Source organism: Oenanthe melanoleuca, chromosome 1 (assembly GCF_029582105.1).
Source record: "Oenanthe melanoleuca isolate GR-GAL-2019-014 chromosome 1, OMel1.0, whole genome shotgun sequence".
Lineage (NCBI taxonomy): Eukaryota > Metazoa > Chordata > Aves > Passeriformes > Muscicapidae > Oenanthe > Oenanthe melanoleuca.
This window is the reverse complement of record NC_079333.1, coordinates 92,373,152-92,391,968: the sequence shown is the minus strand read 5'-3', so window position 1 is coordinate 92,391,968 and position 18,817 is coordinate 92,373,152. Positions and strand designations below refer to the sequence as shown.

Below are 18,817 nucleotides of genomic sequence, written 5' to 3'. Positions count from 1 at the left end.
AAGAACTAGTACGCAATTAAAATGTATTGTTTCTACAAATTCACTTGAGAAAATAGCATGAAGCCTCCTGAGACCTATTTTAATCCAGGACCAAAAGTACACTGCACTTGTTCTACCATCAATGTATGTAAGCTACTTAAACATCCTGTTTGTTGTTGAGCCAGTTGCATAGTCCTGATTTGGTTTACACCACAACTATGCAATGTTTCCAGAAAATACAGCAAAGTATGTATGCTGATAACCAAGACATTTATGCTGAGTATTTAGTACTGCAGACAGTTTTATTAGAAACCGGTGTTATTTTTCCTATGTGAGTCAAGAATCATATTCTTTAAAAACAGCAGGTAAATATAATTTTTTGGAAGCCAGCTACCACTGCAGAACAACATGAGCCTCTTAAACCTTTGTCACAGACACAAAGCAATTGTTGTGAATGAAATACATTATTCTTACTAAAACATTTTCCCTTGGTCTCCACTGTAGGTACATTAGACTTCTAAATAGACAATGCATGTCCTAGTGTTCCTACATACAGTTAGATCAACATAGGACTAGGCTGTGGCTCTACTGCTTTGAGAAGAAATGTCACAGGGATACACTTCTCAGCAGTGACAAATAAAATGTGATTTTCCTTAATTAATTATACTGACATTATAGAAAGGAAAGTTTTCTACTTTCCAGCAGAATTTTGTTAAGAAGTAATTTTTTTATAACAACAGATTTTTTTAAAGTTTGCTTTTCACTGGATCAGTATGCAGATAGGTAAGACAAATGATCCCAAGAAAAAAAGTTTTCCACATAAAACCTAGATCTTGGCTATTCACAGATAGCAAGAGCAACATAATTAAAACAAAGATTTTCTTAAGTTTCAGGATTGAATTGAACTTCAAACCTCCTGTCTATTTTGTGCTTCAGGTTATCACACAGAGAATTAAATGTTAAACCAATGCTACAGAGACACATCACAGTGCTAGACAAAGGACACAGGGCAAGCAGACAAAAAGATGCTAAGATGACTTGGAGAACAATACTTCATCTTATATGTAACTCAATGAAAGGGAATTGTGGGACAATTCCCAGTCTCCCCAGGGAACAGTAAGCGTAGATTTGAAGACCGAAATAGTCTGAAAATGCTAAACCAGCCACTTCAAGATTGCTGCAATTGATTAAAATGCAGACTACCTCCGAAAAGTGGTGGTCCTACCCAGCTGAAAACCTACTTACTCAAGTAATTTTGTAGTCAGATCAGTTGCCTGATCCAATTCATTCCAGACCTGCAGGAGTGCTCACACAAAGACTAAACAACTGGTTTGCTTAAAGACACGACTGTTTAAAGTACTCATAAAAATTCAGCCTAAGATTTAGGGCAAACAAAACAAAGCTCTGTTGTTCAAACCATAACTTCTGAAAGAAAGCATGCAACAAGGCTTTTACAAAAACCTGCATCATTTGAACTTCCAACAGGAAAAGTTATTTCAGCACAGTGACAGCAGTGCATGAGAACAAGCTGGCCAAGAATGAGACTGGAAGTTAAAAGGTTTCTAACTGTCAAAGGACTGATGTCCTAAGGCAACTTTCCAAGAGAAAGAGCAAAGTTGAAAAACCAAGACAAAAGCCGCAGCTAGTTTCATTCACTAAGTTTTATGAAATTTTATCTAATATTATGCAGGCTTGTCAATGACCCAAAGTGCTATTGCCTCATTTGGAAGCTATGGAAGTTCTTAATGAATTTCAGACAATAATGTTTTCTCTAACAACAGCCACTGTTTCAGCCTCTTGGCTAGAACAGCTAGCTTGTTTTTGACCATTGCACACATGCTAAGGAAGGCAAAAAGGGAGGGATGATAAAGGACTGATGAAAATCCATCAGTTCTGCACCAAAGTGCTCATGGGCATGTATAGCAATGGGGCTCTGCTGCCTGCAGAGAAATGCCACAAATCCCCAATAGCAAATCAGCACTTGATTAGCTGTAACAAAGCTCTCCAAAATCACATGCATGAAGTGAATCATAGAATCATCAAGATTGGAAGAGACCTTTAAAAGATCCTGTCCAACTGTCCACCCAGCACTGCCATAACCACTAAAACATAACACCCAGCACCAGATCCAAGTGCCTCCAATACCTACAGGGATAATGACTCCACCATCTCCCTGAGCAACCTATTCCAATGCCTAACCACCCTAACGGTGAAAAACTTTTACCAAATATCTAATCTGATTTTCCCATCTTAAGGTCATTCCTCTTGTCCTCTCACAGCTGTCACAGTAGAAGAGAATAGCCCCCACGTCACTGCAACCTCCTTTCAGAGAGCAATGTGGTAAGAGTAACAAGAATGACACAGCTGTGTCTCTCATGAGGGAATTTCTGCACCAGACCTGCCATTTCCAAAGATAAACAGAATTCACATATTCTGAGCAAATTGCTGTCATAAAATTGAAAAGCAGCAAGAGAGGGAATCTTTCTACTTGGTCTGAAGCTTTTCCTGGTAATTAAGACTTGCTGTCTTGGCAGATTCTTCAGTGTCTATAAAACTTTTCAACCCTGAAATTCTCCCTTTCTCTGACAGGAACAACTGATGTAACCTCTGCTAACAAGTGCTTTTACTGGAATAGCCAGCGCAAGTTGGAACTGCTGAACATCAACATGATTTATGGTAGTTGTGAATGTCTTTTATTTTGCATTTATTAGCTTCAATGCTACAAAGATTTGGTGAGAGCTTTGGAAGTAGCTATTGTTGAGGATATAAATTATCAGCTGTAAAAGAGCTCCAGGTTTCCAAAATTTCTTCTATCAAAAATACTTTCTAAAACCAAATGTGAAAAGCACGCATTTGTACCTCCCTTACTTATCAGTGCTATTTCACAAAAGACTGTCCTTATTTGAGACAGCCCTCAAACAGTCATCATATTTATGGACTAGATCATCATATCTGTCAAGCTCAAATTATTAGCATTTTCTGTGTTGCATCAAAACTCTTTTTTGATTCTAATGAATTCTCACATGAAAGATTGGCTGATATAATTTGATAAAAGTAATTTAAGAGAAAGTTCTGATACACCAGAGTAGGAAATTACCAACAAAGATCATGTTGTTTGGATTTCTCAGTTGGAATTTTTTTCAGAAATTACAAGATTTAGCCTACTTTAACATTGGTTCACTTCTGTCAAAAATATTTTATGAAAATTATTTTTAACTCAAGTTAGTAAAAGTGTGAACTTGAAAGTCGCAAGTCCAAATGACAAAAAGTTTTCATACCAAAAATGTGTTCTGCTTCACTTTTCCCCTTCACTAATAACTAACGGAAAGTACTCCTTATGCAAACCACTTATGAAATACTTGAGACCTCAAATACTTTCAGAGTGGGGAAATGCTGTTCCAAAAGCTTCCCATGTAACCTGCTCCTCCCAGCACAAGTGGCCCACATGGCACATGCACTGAAGGGAATTGCCCATGCGCATACACCAAATGCAGGGATGCAGAGCTGACAGCTGCTTTGGGCACTGCACTTCAGGAAGACAGAGGCACGGTCCTGACTCATCACATCACAGCAGCACTCAAATATATTGTCTTGAGTTTTGCTCTGATCAATAGGCTGCCTCTCTCTCTTCCATAAAGGGTCTGTGTTTAAGGAGGAGTTTAACACCAGATAATATGCACATTATTAACACTGAATGAAAGTCATTAACTTGCCAAGTCTTGGCAAATTTATTTGCTCAGTAGCTTATAGGCTGAAACGAATTTGGTGCCCCAGCTAACGACACAAGCTTACCTTCTCACTACAAGCTTCAGTGTCTTGTGTGACCCTTTCACCAGACAGATTGCTTCTTGTCGGAAGCCAGACAGGCCCACATCATTGATGCCAACAATCTCATCCCCAGCCAGTAACTTCTCCACAGCTGCAGCTTTGCTCCCATCTTCTATCTGGGGGGAAAAAATAAAAGTGTGTAACAAATGGTAGAATTATATAGGATACATAGTGCCACCTTTAAAATAAGTTAATGAGCTGTCAATACTGGTTTCAACAGAAATTAATACAATAAATAAGTGCTGAACATAATTAAAAAGGCACATTAAAATCACTATAAAGAAATAGTAATTATACAGAGACAATTAGAATAGGAAAGAAATAAAAGAGAGGAAATCTCCTGAGAAAGCTTGAGGGAAATTTGGGAATATAAGAAAGGATTTCTTTGCTATGCATGTACTGGAACAGGTTGCCCAGAGAGGTTATGGAGTCTCCCTTCACTGGAGATATTCAAGAACCGTCTGCATGCAAATGTGTGCTCTGGGATGACCCTGCTTGAGCAAGAGGTTAGACCAGATGATCCACTGTGGTCCCTCTTCCAACTTGTTCCATTCTGTGATTCTGAGAAAAGCATCTGTCATCTTGACCTCTGTTCAATACCAAACATGTAATCATACTTGCAAATAGAGCTTTGGGCAGTCATCTAAAAATCTGTTTCTCTAGAGAAGGCATCCAATAACAGTAACCATTTTTTCAATAACATTAACACACAGCCAACTCCAAAGATCTGGCATGCAATGAAAGCCCAAAATACTGCTTAACAGGCTGGTCTAGAAAATGAAGGTATTTTCATAAGGAACATAACATTTAGGAAAATACCTGAAAATTTACCATCCATCCAGCTAATTAACAGCTCTGGCTTAAAAACATTAAGGCAATACTAAAGGAAATTCACTGGAAGATTATTTTGCTGCCACAGGCATCTCTTGAATGCATTAAATTTTTATACAACTGCTCATAACGTGTGCAAAAACACAAGATAAATTATAGATTCAGGCTTTTGCAATTCCCACCCCAACTAAGTTAAAAAAATCCCACGTTAAAAGTTGCCCATTTTCAAAATTCAAAACAAATTTTAAAAGCTTGATCAGACAGATTAACAAGTACCAACAGTTTGAACTGATTTCAAATGATGATTATAAGGATGTTATGAGATTATGCAAGGAGAAAATTAGAAGGCTCAAAGCCCAGCTAGAACTTAATCTGGCTATTGCTGCAAAAGACAATAAAAAATATTTTCATAAATACATAAGCAAGCAATGGAGGGCTAAGGAAAATCTTTAACCTTCACTGGATGTGTTAGGACCATCTCTCTAAAAGATGGGGCACTTAGGGGCACGGTTTAGTGGTAGACTGGGCAGAACTAGGTTAACAGCTGGATCCTATGATCCTAAAGCTATTTTCCAAACTAAACAAGCCTATGGTTCTAAGTATAGCTGTAGGTATCGAACACTTTGCAATTCAATCCCTTGGCTTTCTAGGTTCTTTCTATCTCCTTTGCTGTCAACAGAGCCTCTGGTTTCTGAGTTGCTTGGCTTCACAATCTATTTAATTTTATTGGTCCCTCACTTACTCATAAGCCATATCCCACATCTTTCTATACATCTGACATTTTATGTTCAAAGACTTTCATTTATGTCTTCATTATATTTTACATTGACTACAGTATCTCTGAGTCCCACATTATTAAGTGCCAGCAAATTTACAAAGAGCAATTCCTTGTAATCAACCTAACTGCAGACAGCTTCATAAAGAACTGCCATCTTCTGAGGCACCAAAGTCAATCAGCAATGAGATAAATCCAGAGGAAAGTAAGTTCATGAATTCTGGACCTCACAGTACAGGTTTTAGAAAAAGTCCAGCAACAAAAATATAAATTAAGTAACCTAATAAAAAAAGCAATATCTCTTGATGAAAGTACTTTAGGATGATCTCATAGAGCACTCAATCTCATTGCAGGCATATAAAAGCTCTCTTTATGTAAGCTCATGATAGATTTTCTTAGAAATCTTTAGGCCTGTAAACCTGAGCCAAAAATACCATGAAAAATGCTTAGTCTTATATCCCATTCTAAAACACTCATTATTAATAGTAATCAAGAAACTTTATTTACAGAACTTCTTATCTTAAAAAAACCCCAGGTAATTAAAGACAGTGTAAGTTTCTACATCCCCATACATCTAGTTTTCAAGTTATGACCTGTCCTCTGACCTGCTCACATATCCTCTGAGCATCAAGAATTTACCACAATACCAAACCATAAAATCTTCATTTAGGTTGGAAACAAGGGAGTAGCAGTGGAAATTGCTTAGATGTAAGTAAAGGCCACAGTTCAGAGATGTCACGTGTAGAGCATCTGCCGTATAAGAGACACTGAAATCAGGCTGAACAGAACAAGAGAACAGGCAGCCTGGGACATGTATCTGAAGCCTAGGTAGGTTAGAAAAGTGGCACAAAAAACATGAAGCAAAGTCAGAGCTAAATCACTAGAATTGCTAGAGGAAGGTCAAGGCGGGGGGGTGGGTGTCAGGGCAGGACACACATGGCAGAGGGGGAAAGGATCTTGGAGGACACTCTAAATGCCAAATGTAGATGTCAAACCATTTGCAGCCCTTATACCAAGCAAGGCACCCAAACATAATGACAAGGCTGAGACACCCCTGAGCCCCCACACTTCGACAGGATATTTTTCTGTCTGAAAAAAAAAAAAAAAAAAAAAAAAAAAAAAAGAGGGGGTGCAAAATTCTGTCTCCAAGGGTTTGAAGGAATGTTCATTGTTCTCAGTAAGCATGTTTGTTTTTTCTTCAGGCTGGCAATGCACTGACAGCAGGGAGTATTCAGTTACCCCCTCTGAGTTTTAATTTCATCACGGAAACTACACATTCCACACAAAGCAAGCTTTCCAAAGAGACTCTGGCTGTCCAAAACAACATTAATCAAAAGAACCTCAAAAAGTATTTAAAAAATCAAAATCTAAACACAAAGCAGAAGCCATCCTCATGAAAACTTCAAGTGGCTTTAAGATCTTGTCTTCAGATCACCTACAGGTAGTGAGAATAAAAATTACACATTCATTCACAATAGAAGTCTTTTCAAGCTGAATAAATTGAAACATAAACCTTTCATACTCAGATCCCCACATGCTGTACAGATATGATTCTACTTGACAATACATTTTTAAGTGGAAATGGGAAAGTTAGACAGGAAAAGTCCTTCCTTTAGTCATAACAACTAAAAATATTAGGCTTGCACACATATAGAGAAACACAGCCAAAATACCCATGAGGAAAAGGCCTCTTCAAACATACTGCTATATTAACCTGCCTTCTTTGTGCAAAACTGGGCAATGCACTCCAGCTTCTACTTCAGGTTTTCTTCTGTTTTATTAGTTTTAACACTTATTATTTTTATTTATTGACCCATTAATTTATTGATCCATCTCATCAGGCCTTAACTAGAAGTGTAAATACCAACCAAAATACATAAACATTTTAGAACTGGCAAATACACTCAAAAGCGTCATTATTTGTCACACCTCAACCACAAACGTATTTTACTCACCATTTTCAGAGTCAGCTATGCTATGCTGTGTTCAGGATTTAAGCCAAACTTTTAAGATTCAAGTCTGTATTACTCGTCTACCTAGCACCAATTTCTTTTAGGATTTCAGGTGTCCAGAAAAACTAGGTCCATAGCTGAAAAGGAAGCCTTGAAAATGCAGAGGGAGGTTTTAAGATGAAGTCTTTCAAGAACAGTTAGGAAGAAGAGATCTGCCTCAGTCACTGTCAGCTGGTAGATACAACTGGATGTAACCTAGTAGGAACTGAACTCCCATAAGCACACACATCTTAGCATTTTTATGGCAATAGCACAAAACAAAAGACATAGAAGAAAATCACACCTCATTTTCTTACAAATAACAAGCATAAGCCTTCAACAAACATATATAGTTACACAGCTTATCTTGAATGAGCAAGCATTCTAGAAATGCCATCAGACCATGATTTTGTTATGTACTAAGAAATCATACCCTCGTACTATGCTAAATTAAAAAGTGCAAACATGTTGACTTCCTACCCTTAGCAGTGATGTTGGTATGCTACCAAAGAAAGTGTTTTCAAAAAGAGATGAAAAGAATGTTTGTTGACCAAAGACATCTGCTTAGATAGTCTCCATCTCTCACCCTGCTGTCCCTGATGACCTCCCCATAGCCAAGAGCAAAAGCAAACTTTGGGATCTGTGCATCAGGGAGAACTGTGAGTGCAACTTTGCCATCATAACAGTATCTACATTAATTGTCACATCTTCTCAAATTTATTTTTGTATCACATCCAAAAAACATGAAGAAACACTGGTTCAAAATGTAGATAAGAGGATTTTTAAAAATTATTGAAAAACAACACACACATAAATCTAGTATGTAAAATTCTTCTTGTAAAAAGAAGCAGAGCCTTGAAACATGAAGAAAATGTCTAATAGCTAGATAAACATATCCAAAGGATACTTACAAGTCTGTATTCCCCCTGTTGGTAATAAAAAGAAAGGGGAAAATAATGGCCTATCTTTCAGCTTTGAATTGCTGCAGTGTTGATAGGGAGCACCAATTCTAGCACATGACCCCTCCACTTCTGTGTTTATCAGGTTTGATGCTTTACTTAAAATACCCACATTCCTCTATAAGCACCTGTATAAACAAGCAGGAGACAGGTTGGGGAAATGCTGTGTCATATGAGAGATCTAGTTTTGTTTACAAAGCCAACAGTTTCTTGTCCGTGCTCTCTTTGGACAGGGTGGGAGACGGGATGGAAACTCAAATCCACAGACAAACACAGGAAAAAACAGCACCACTTATCAGCATTCTGCTATCAGCTGTGATAAAATATTTTATCATAATTCATTTCTTGTACAGCCAAGAAATGTTTCCACAGTTGTTTGTATTATGAGTATCTAATACAGTTTTTCCACAAACCAAACAATCTTTTAGAAAATCTTCAGAACAAATAAAATGTGGAAAGTGTCAATTATTTTGATTTGCAAAGAGTTAAACAAAGGAGAAAAACTTCTACAGTTCAAGCCTGGCATTTGTGTAACTTTAAGGAATGAACAAAAAAGTAACAGATCTGACCTAACTTCAGCTATACATTCTGCAAATGCATTCTTGAGTGGCAAAGGCTGCATTTACCAGCAACACTCATGGCTCAAACTGAAGCAGGATAAAAGAGGGGTGCAAACACCAACAGGACCTAACTGGTCCAAAGACAATGGGGGTGTGTGTATATGTAAGGCATCACACACAGGCATGCATACACTAAATGCTCATGCATTTGACTTTACATTCCTATTCAACTTTCCCACTCTACATTGACTTTGAGACTGTTGAAAGGACACCTGGCAGGGGAGAAACTCCTGCCCTGTTTTACAGATGGGCTCAGAAGCATATATGGAAACAAGGCCCAAAACAATACAGCATGGCTGCAACAAAGCAAGGAATTCCACACAAACCCTCACATTAATGGAGTGTACCTGTAACCCTGAACCACCTCTTCCCACAGACTGCGGGTTAAATAATCAGCATTAATTACTCAACATGAACTTTAAACACCACCATATAAAAAAAAAATTAATGATGGCCTACCAGCTTGCAAACTCTGTGCCTATGCAATACTATCCAATATTATTAACTTGGCAATTGCTGCACTTTGATCAGGCAGGTGGGTATCTGCTGCATTTGGTGGCACTCTGACTTAGCACAGGAGCCAGAACTTCCCTTTTGCTTGGTATCTTAAATTCACACCCCACAGCCACTGTCCATTCGTGCTCTTCCTGAGATTATCTTTAAACTTTACAGCAAACAACATAAAATTTTAGAAATGCTTAGTCCAGGGCAATATATTTCTCTAACAGCAATTTCTTTCTTCCCTAGACCCGAGGGAAACAGTTCATGGTCACTGTCACAAAACCACTGAAAAGGCAGAGAAATCCCCCTTTCCCAGCTGCTTTTTCAAAGTGTCACCCATTGTGCAGCACAGATCTTGAGCTGGCAGAAGCCCTCCTTTTTGTCAACAAGTGATTCTTAAAAATCAAAATGGAAACATTTTTTAAAAGGGTAGAGTTCAGTAACAGGACAGAGTCCGTGACAGCCTTTTCTAATTGCTTGTTATTTAGTGTATTTAAATATTTGCATATTTATCCAGAAATCTTTTCCTTTCTTTATTTTTTTGCTTGAAAAAAGGCATAATATTTTGAAAAGTCAGTACAGTTCTTTAAGTATTTATTCAGTTTTTATAATGGTGTCCATGCCACTGTTTTGACAAAGGGCTGCCGTCACTTCCACTAGAACAGGCCATTTTTGTAGGGGATTTATTACAGCTGTAAAAACTGACTCCAGGCTGAAGCCTAACTGCAGAGATCCTCATGCCAGAAATGTTTAAGAAGTATGGTAACACATCCACCACTTCCCACCTAAACAATTTATACATAAACTGATTAATATTTTAGTTCAACCAACCAACAAAATAATACCTACCATAAACCTGTGAGAAAATATTTCCAATTACAAATCCTCAGTTACTATTTCTAAAGAGGTTACTGTTATTATATCTGTTTCTTTAAATCACATGGCTCTTATGGACTGAAGACCAATTAAAGTACTTGAACTTAAAACTTTAATGAAACTTTCCCCCAAGAAACTAATGATAAAAATTTCCAGATAAAAAGGTATCAGGAAGAAAAACTTCACATAGATTTGTAGGTTTTAAAAAAAACTGATCAACAAATCTTTATTTTTAAAGGTTTTTTTTCAAAGTGATTCCATTGTTTCAGCAACAGAAGTTGGAAACATTTCATGACTGCTGAACAATTCTACTAGAAATAAATTCATAATAATTTAAAAACCCAACAAAAAAAACCAGAACCCACAAACCCCCCAAAACCCTTGATATTTATAAAACACAGAGCTAATGTATTAAAAAAAAGTGGGGCTGCTGAGTGTCAATAACTTAGCTGGTTTTTTACTAGCTTTACTAGTTACATTTTACAGCTTCTAATTAGTGTTTGCACATATGCCAGAGCAGCACATCTGCATGTACTCCACAGACAAATTGTAGTCTTTGGAAATCTCTCTTTGCAAGAGCTCCTCAAGGGCAGCACATGACCCTCAGGGAAGCTTCCTAGCTCTTACAGTCCCTACAACCCTAAACTGGCACTCACACCAGAGCAAAGCCAAAACACACCTAGCCTATCCAGAGGAAGAATAAGGCCAAGACAAGAGTGAAAAGATTGAAGTGAGTGAAGATTCTGGAAGCAGGGGTGATGGCAGAAGCCTGTTTGTAGTGTTGATCCTGAAATTGAACAGCTCCAGTGCCACCCCTCCCTCACACCAAAGTAACGCTTGTAAAGCATAGCTTAAATTTTGGTTTTCTTTTCCTAGCACATCACCAACATCTGAGCACCTTCCTACTGCTGTTTGCTACAGCATTCACTCAGACAATCTGTATACAAGTTATTCAAAAATTACTGAGAAATAACTCCCATTTACTTTTAGACATGAGTTTTGCTTTACAGAAACTAACGGCACATCCAGCTTAGAGGAACCCATCTGTAGTCACAGATGCTTTACACTGTTTTTAAACATATTTTGCTGTCTTTTTTTTTTTTTTTTCTTTCAAATGACAAAAAGAATCTGTATAAGAATGGAGTGAATAATTGTACTATGAAAACAAATAGCCAGCTGGCCAAAAAAGAACTGCTTTCTCTAAATGTAGTTTACTCATACTAACAAACCTCCTAGCAGAGAGGTTTGATAAGGTTGATTATCTATATTTACTTGTCCAAGTTTACTTATGGATGACAATATATATACCAGCTGTTTATGTATGCAATCGGTGCAGTTAACATTTAGCATTTTTATAGGTCTACATTTCTGTACTTTCAGCTATTACGAACAAAGATAAGAATGGTTTATAAAGAGGTTATGCCTAGAAACAACTTGCATTTTATCTATTCAAACTGATAACAGGAACAGACTTCCAAGAAGAAAAATATGACCTGACAAAGCAATCTTTCTGATCATAAGGTTCAAAGTTTTTTACTTTGCAACTATCATACACTTTCAACAACACTGGTTTATCTTTCTGCCTTCCTGCCTGTCCCAGGAAAATAATGTCATCATTTGCCAACATGCCCTTGACAAAAACAGACCAAATGCAATCCAACAGCCTACAAAACCACTCCATAATTAGGGAAAAGGTAGGACTTACAGACAAATAAAATTTTAAAAAATCCTGAATGTGTCTGTATGATTGTGTAGATAGAAAAGTACATTAATTAAAAAAGGAAAAGACCACTTTCATCAACCCGCAGTTTGTTTGTGAAGGACTTAACAGGTCCGAGATGACATTGAAAGACCTAGTAGATGGCAACAGTATACTTACAAAAAACAAATTTAAACTATTTCACTCAGTCTATCAGTCTAAATGTGACCTTTTAAAAAACTTTAAGTTGCATCTATGTCTACAGATTGCTGTGGTTTAAAAAAAAAAAAAAAAAAAAAAAAGCTACACGTTTACACATTTAGACACAGGTAGCACTGATTAAGACCCAGCAACAGAAAAAGAACTGCCTGTTAGTTTCAAAAAGCACTGTGATGGGTCTGCAAAACCCACAGGAATTTTACAGTGTGTTAGATTTCCATTTTAAATACTTTCTCTTGAACAGCCCATTTTTAACAGAATGCTTATCTTGACTAACTCATACCGTTATTTGGTTTTATCAGAGCTGCTGTTTGGGATCCTCCATTTTTGTCATAGCACAAATGCCCACTTCTGAGAAACTGAGAAAGTATAACACTTCCCAATAATTCTTTTAATCACATTCCTGAAAATGTAATGTAAAAGTTATTTGTAATAGTTACTGCAGAAGTATTTAAGAACCCACTACTATGTAGTGGAGTGAACAGAACGTAACATTACACATCTGAACAAAAATCTAGCAAACAAGGAGAATGACCTGCTCTCATAATAACTGATAGCAATTTCTTCAGTAAGATTTCTTTACTTTGCAAAATTATTCAACTTTAAAGAAAAAAGAGGCTCAGTAAGATGCTGAATTTTAAAGCGTCATTGTTGATTCTCTCACTCACTCCTCTGCAAAGAAAACAAACAAAAGACTTCAAAAGAAGGGTCAGACTCCTCCTAAAATTTAATTGCTTTAAACTTTAACAACCAAATTTGTTCTTTATGTTAACTTTTGATCTCTCTTCAGAATTGATATGCACACTCACAGAGTATCCAAATTACAGACTGAAGCCATCCTTTGCCACCATCATCCTCAAAAATTCAAATATTTAAAACCAAGTTCAAACAAGAAGACACATTTATCCCTTCCTCTCCCACCCCAGGGCCAAGATAGTCAACAAAACCTAAAGTTGTCTTGATTCACTTTATATAACTTATACAACCCCATTTACTCTAAGTATGCAGTACTTCAAACTGAACAGATGCTGATATCTGCTCCCACTGCATGTAAGCCATGTTTCTGCTGTGCACTCTGCACACCATTTCAATTCTTCATTCTTAGAGCAATAAAAACTCAGAAGCAAGTGGGATGACCCTCAAGGAAAAAACAAGCATACTATTATAGAAACAAAAAAGGTCTGGGTAACCTTGCCCTTAGTTTGCCTTCTGCTCTTGTTCATTACTGTCTCAGTAAAGGAAGAGAGCTTCCCTCACTCCACTTTGACCCAGAAACCAAACATGAAAAAAGGAAGAAGCAAGCACTAAATATAGTATTGAATATATTTTTTCTAGGGAAGTAACTGCAATGCAATTGCTCCTAAAATGACCAAAAAGTTCACGAAGCAAGTGGCAAAGGAGTGTATGGCAGTTTCTATTTGCTGAAATCCACTTTTGCCAGCTTGCAGTACCTGAGCTGCCATGTACAGTCAGCCAGACAGAGAGACAGGAGACAGACTGCTAATACCATGAAACATAAATCTCTCATGATGCTCCAGTAATAAAAAGAGCATGTCAAAAAAAAAAACCCAAAAAAACAGTGTTTTATGCATTTTATTGACAAGATGGAATAGTACTCGTCTGCCTTCTTAAGGCACAAACTTGGCAGAGCAGGGCATGAAATATTCATGTAGTTAGAGTTAAGCACCAACATCTTAAGTCTGTTCTGAGCTGTGAACCTAAAAAAAAAAAAATTCAGTTCTGCAGACAGGAACTAATCTGTAGCAATTTACACCTCAGGTATCAATCACATTATGGCATCCCTGCCCTTTTCCCCCCAGTCATCAGTAATAAAATAAAATAAATTTTCCCTTTTTCTAAACAAGCCTAGATGTTCATAATTTGAAACTCATCATTTTGTGTAGCTTATCCTACATACCATTGCTTAAAACCTCATTACTTTATACCTCATAGAACATTAGAAGAAATAGTTTCCTCATGAAAAATTTACCATAGTAATTAGATATACAACCATTTTTGGCATCTCTGTATTCTGCCACCTTTTCCCTATCTCAGAGGCTTAATTCTTCCTAGGGTTAATGAGAGATAATTAACCAATTAAGATAATTATACTGGGTCAATGACAAAGGTTATTTTTTCTGAAGAAATTAGAGGATTGTGCTGTGAATTATCAATTAACGCACTAAAATCACCATGGATTGTAAATTTACACAAATAGAAGCTTCAAAAAGCTGCATGGATTTAACAGTAAATTATAATGTAGTACTCAAGAATTCTTATATTTGGAAGTTAGAGGATGCTTACTACTCTGAATGGACATTTTCCAAATTGGCTTTATTTTGCAGGCCTTTTTTCAAAAGCTTTATTGTATTACACATGTTACTGGCCTAATTTAGCTCAAGGAGCAGGCACATTATTTTGAAGACTTAAAAAATAAAGACATATCAAAACATTACTCACATAATTAGCTGCTTTTCCAGATTAAAAAATGTGTATTTATTTATGACAAAACTACTCAGTTTGACAAACAACTGTATTTCTGTTTGGCAAAAGTATCTGTCATCCGTGCAGATGCACTTATTAAAAGACATATTCTGCCCAGGCAGCACAATTCACAACTTCACTGTGCAGCACTCACTCAAGTATGAGTGGAATTTGGGGAAAAATGTCTGTACGCTAATTCTTGCAACACAGGAGAAAATTTATAATTACACTTCTGTTTCCTGACACTGGTGGTGAGACCACTGTATGTGCACACAAGAATCATATACAGAGCTTCTTGTCTCCCACTGCTGCCCATGCCAGCGAACATGACCGCTTCTCCAGCAGCATGCAACCACACTCATGAAAAATTCATGTCTGAGCATACCAGTTTAGGATGTCAGTGTTGGCAGGGGGTGGAATGCTCAAATACCACATTGAACAGGAGATTTTGTACTTGCTCATCTTGATAACTGATGGACCATTTAAAGACTGCCTGTATTGACATCCTGAATAAAGTCAGTAACAGGGCTAAGGAATTTGAGTATTTTGTGGGATCCACAAGACCCTGTGTTATTAATGAATGACATGCAACAGCTGCTTTCCTTTCAGAGAAGTTACATCTTAAAAGCCTAATACCAAGGCATGCAAGAGCTGAGAGCAAAGCAGTATTTTAACCTACTGTTTGATAGTCTTAACAATTTTCCACAGGCATGTTCTTATGAACATCTTCAGAGAGGAGCAACATGGTCTTCTGTAGAGCCTGTCCACTCCCAGCAGTACTTCCACTCAATACTTGCCTCTTCTTCTCAAGCTTGTCACCACAACCTGCCTTTCCCCAAAAGCATGTTCTGAGCAGAGATGTGATTCTTCAAAAGGTAGAAGTACAAAGAATCCCCTAGACAGAACCCCTGAATTTTGTTTCATGCTTAAGAGCTATGCAAGCAGGCTGAAATTGAACTACGAAGTAGGAGTATTACAAGATTTAGCTACATCTCAAGTTCAAGAAAAACATCAATCACTAAAAACACCAGAGAAACAATCTATTCTTCTGAATGATAAAAATTTAAATCACATACTATATTACATAGTATGCAACAACAGTGGCATACTGAAAAAATTTGTTTGCACTGTATTTAAATTATCTCCAAATTTAGTAATTTTTACACTCTAAATAGTAGAAAAACCTTTTAATAAAATTTTATTTATCATAGTAAAAGAAAGTTGAAGGTCTGACCAAAGCAACAACTGAGAGTCTTCTGCTGAGTCTCCCATCTGAATCAACCTGGGAGAATTTGGACTATTTCTCTGTACAGTTGTTCATGCTGGGATACTTATTTAAATAGCTCCTTGTTTAACAGGAAGGTTTCCAGATTACCTATTTCAAGCACTTAATTACTGTAAAACTATATATTATAAAATTATAATACTATAATTACTATAAAACTGCATATCCACTCTAGGACCTAAACATCAGACACTGTAAACCTCTGGAGTTTTTTGTTTAGCTAGCTATGGACCTGAAGACCAGTTATTATTTTGAAGTATGTGTCCAATCTCAGCTCCTGAAGATGAACCTTGCTATTTTTACTAATAATTGTAACTCTCCTTTTAACATATAAAAGAAATGGTATTCCTAAAAGTAGATTTTAAGTTCTTTCTTTTATTTACTTGCTTTTAATATTAAAAGAGTGCATTATTACTAAATATCATCATTAAGGACTGTTGAGATTAAGAATGTATTGCAAGCCTTTTACTAAGCAGGTCAGCCAGTACAAATCCACCCGTGTTTTTATCAGACAGCTACTCCTATACTTCCTGTGCTGCTGTTTGTTTCTTTACCTCAAGAACAGTTAAGCACTATGAGAAGCCTGAATTCCCATGTCTCGGTTCCTCCTGTTTACATTAATCTCGTGTTTCAGAAACAAGGGTCTGTACCTTCACAAGCACTACACAGATACACCAAAAAGACATGCAGCTGACAGGAATTTGGAGGAAAGTTGCACTGGCATTCTTGGATTTTTCCTGTCTGATGTACATACAGATGTACCTTTTGGGAGCCCATCCCAAAACCCTCAGCTTCCTTCCTCTAATCTAAACAGCAATCTTAATTTCTAGTGAACTGTGGAGAACAGAACATTTGCTCTTGCCAAGATACAGGAAGGCAGAGATGGGCTAGCAGTAGTCTATTTAAGCTGGTCTGGGCCCACAGCACACAGTGAGATACTAGAAACTGTGATGATGTGCTGATGTGGGCTGAGGTTGATACCTCTTTAGCCACTCAAGAGAGGGAAGAACTGCAGCTTTTTACATTAGGGAGTTTCCGGAGCATGAGTAAGACTGAAGTGCAGGAAGTTAGATAACTCTGCAGTAAAAGACCAAAAATTCCCATTTCATTATTTGAGGAAAGTTGCGGAGACTCCTGCTGCGTTCACATATTTTCTGAGCTGCGTGAAGTAACTCTTAAGTAAAAACATTTCATTAAGATCTCTCAAGTGCATGGACACTACCACTTAAAGCAAGCATAGGGTATCTGCTAGACAGTACTTCTTCCTTCCTTCCTTTTCTAAGCCACTAAGCTCCTGTACAGAATATGCAGGCAGTTTCTTATTTTGAAATATTAGCTAGTTACTTGGAGAGACAGGATGGCTACATACAGGATTTCAGAGCTACAACAGATCCATAACTGTTATCAGTCATAGGCTTTTCCTTGTCTGGGCATCATCCAATTTAAGTTTACAGATAAAACTTAACTTCATTTTCCATATGGTTATCCAAACCACAAGTTTCTGTCTTGCATTCATAGTTCTCATTTCAAATGCAAATTCCTTTCTCTTCCCTCTGTTATCAGCTATGTACTATAATTATTATTTGTATTTCATGATAATTTCAAAAGTTGGATTAATTTTCTCAAAGTACTATCTTTTTAGTACATAATCTTTGAATTCTTCATTCCTATTTTAGAACTTTTTTGGTACAGTGTCTCTTCCATGAAGTTCAAGGCTGTGATCTAGAGAAATATCCACACCCTAATTCTGGAATACTGTTATACTACATTTCATATTGGAACTGTGATATTTCCTATTTATCAGTGAGGTCCAATGTGCAATAAAAAGCTGGAAGAGTTTTGTTATTAAAGAAAGTGAATGAAGCACTTTTGGGGTCCAATACACAGCTACGCTGTTTAGCAACTTTATGAAACTAAAACAGGAACTCTGTACAAAGAACATTTGCTCTGCCTTGGAAGTTCATCCTCTCAGGGCTACCTGGTAGAGCCATTAGAGTGGCATTAAATGCTACTAATTTTCCCAAATCATTACTTCTCTGTAAGGAAATCTCCAGAGGAATAACACTGAGCATAAACTCTACTGGACATGATAAATTCTCAACAGTGATCTTCTAAAAGATACAGTACCAGACAGTGTGCAGCATCATATGGTTTCACAACTACAGCTTGCTACCTCAGTATCAATTTTCCAAGATCTCAGCACAAAACAGTGAACAAACTACTAAGTTTATTTAATAATACCAAGTGTATTTAATAATGCTACAATGTACTCACACAAATGGTTTAAAGCTGTAAAAGTGTAATTTTAAGTTTTCCACAAACAGGAAACTAAGACTCAAACCTGGATAAAAGCATTGCCTATTTCACTCTAAACCAAATAGGCATTTTCAGGATTCTTACAGTGTCTGTCAAGTGCAAGCAAGGGAAAACTTGGCTGAGTTTTACAAATTGTGCAACTTAAAAAATGGTCCTGTGATAAGGAACACAATACTACTTCTCCTGATAGAGTTATTAATTGGTAATGCTTTCCTCCATGCTGGTATTATGTTGCACCTCTGTCTTTCACAATTCTTTTTGCAAAAGGAACACATTTTTTTCTTCAGGATGATAATCTACATTAGGAGGCAATATAATCAGCCTCTTAATTATACATATGCAGAAGGAGCACAACAGTTGCTCTGCTTGTCAAGAGCATTTAAGATGTAAGCAGCACAGGGTCAGAAAAAAACCCCATTCATTTAGAAAATTAGTCTTCTACCAGAAGAGACAA

At 37.0% G+C, this 18,817-nt stretch overlaps 1 protein-coding gene across 3 annotated transcripts in view; it reads right to left on the bottom strand.

Annotated features, from left to right (window-relative positions):
* SHROOM2 (shroom family member 2) overlaps nt 1–18,817 on the bottom strand; it is a 116,353-nt gene that overhangs the window by 66,434 nt on the left and 31,102 nt on the right. For all 3 annotated transcript variants that reach the window (XM_056490390.1, XM_056490356.1, XM_056490365.1), the window contains exon 2: nt 3,772–3,923. In XM_056490390.1, coding sequence (XP_056346365.1) covers nt 3,772–3,923 — 152 coding nt within the window. The remainder of the gene's footprint in view (nt 1–3,771; nt 3,924–18,817) is intronic.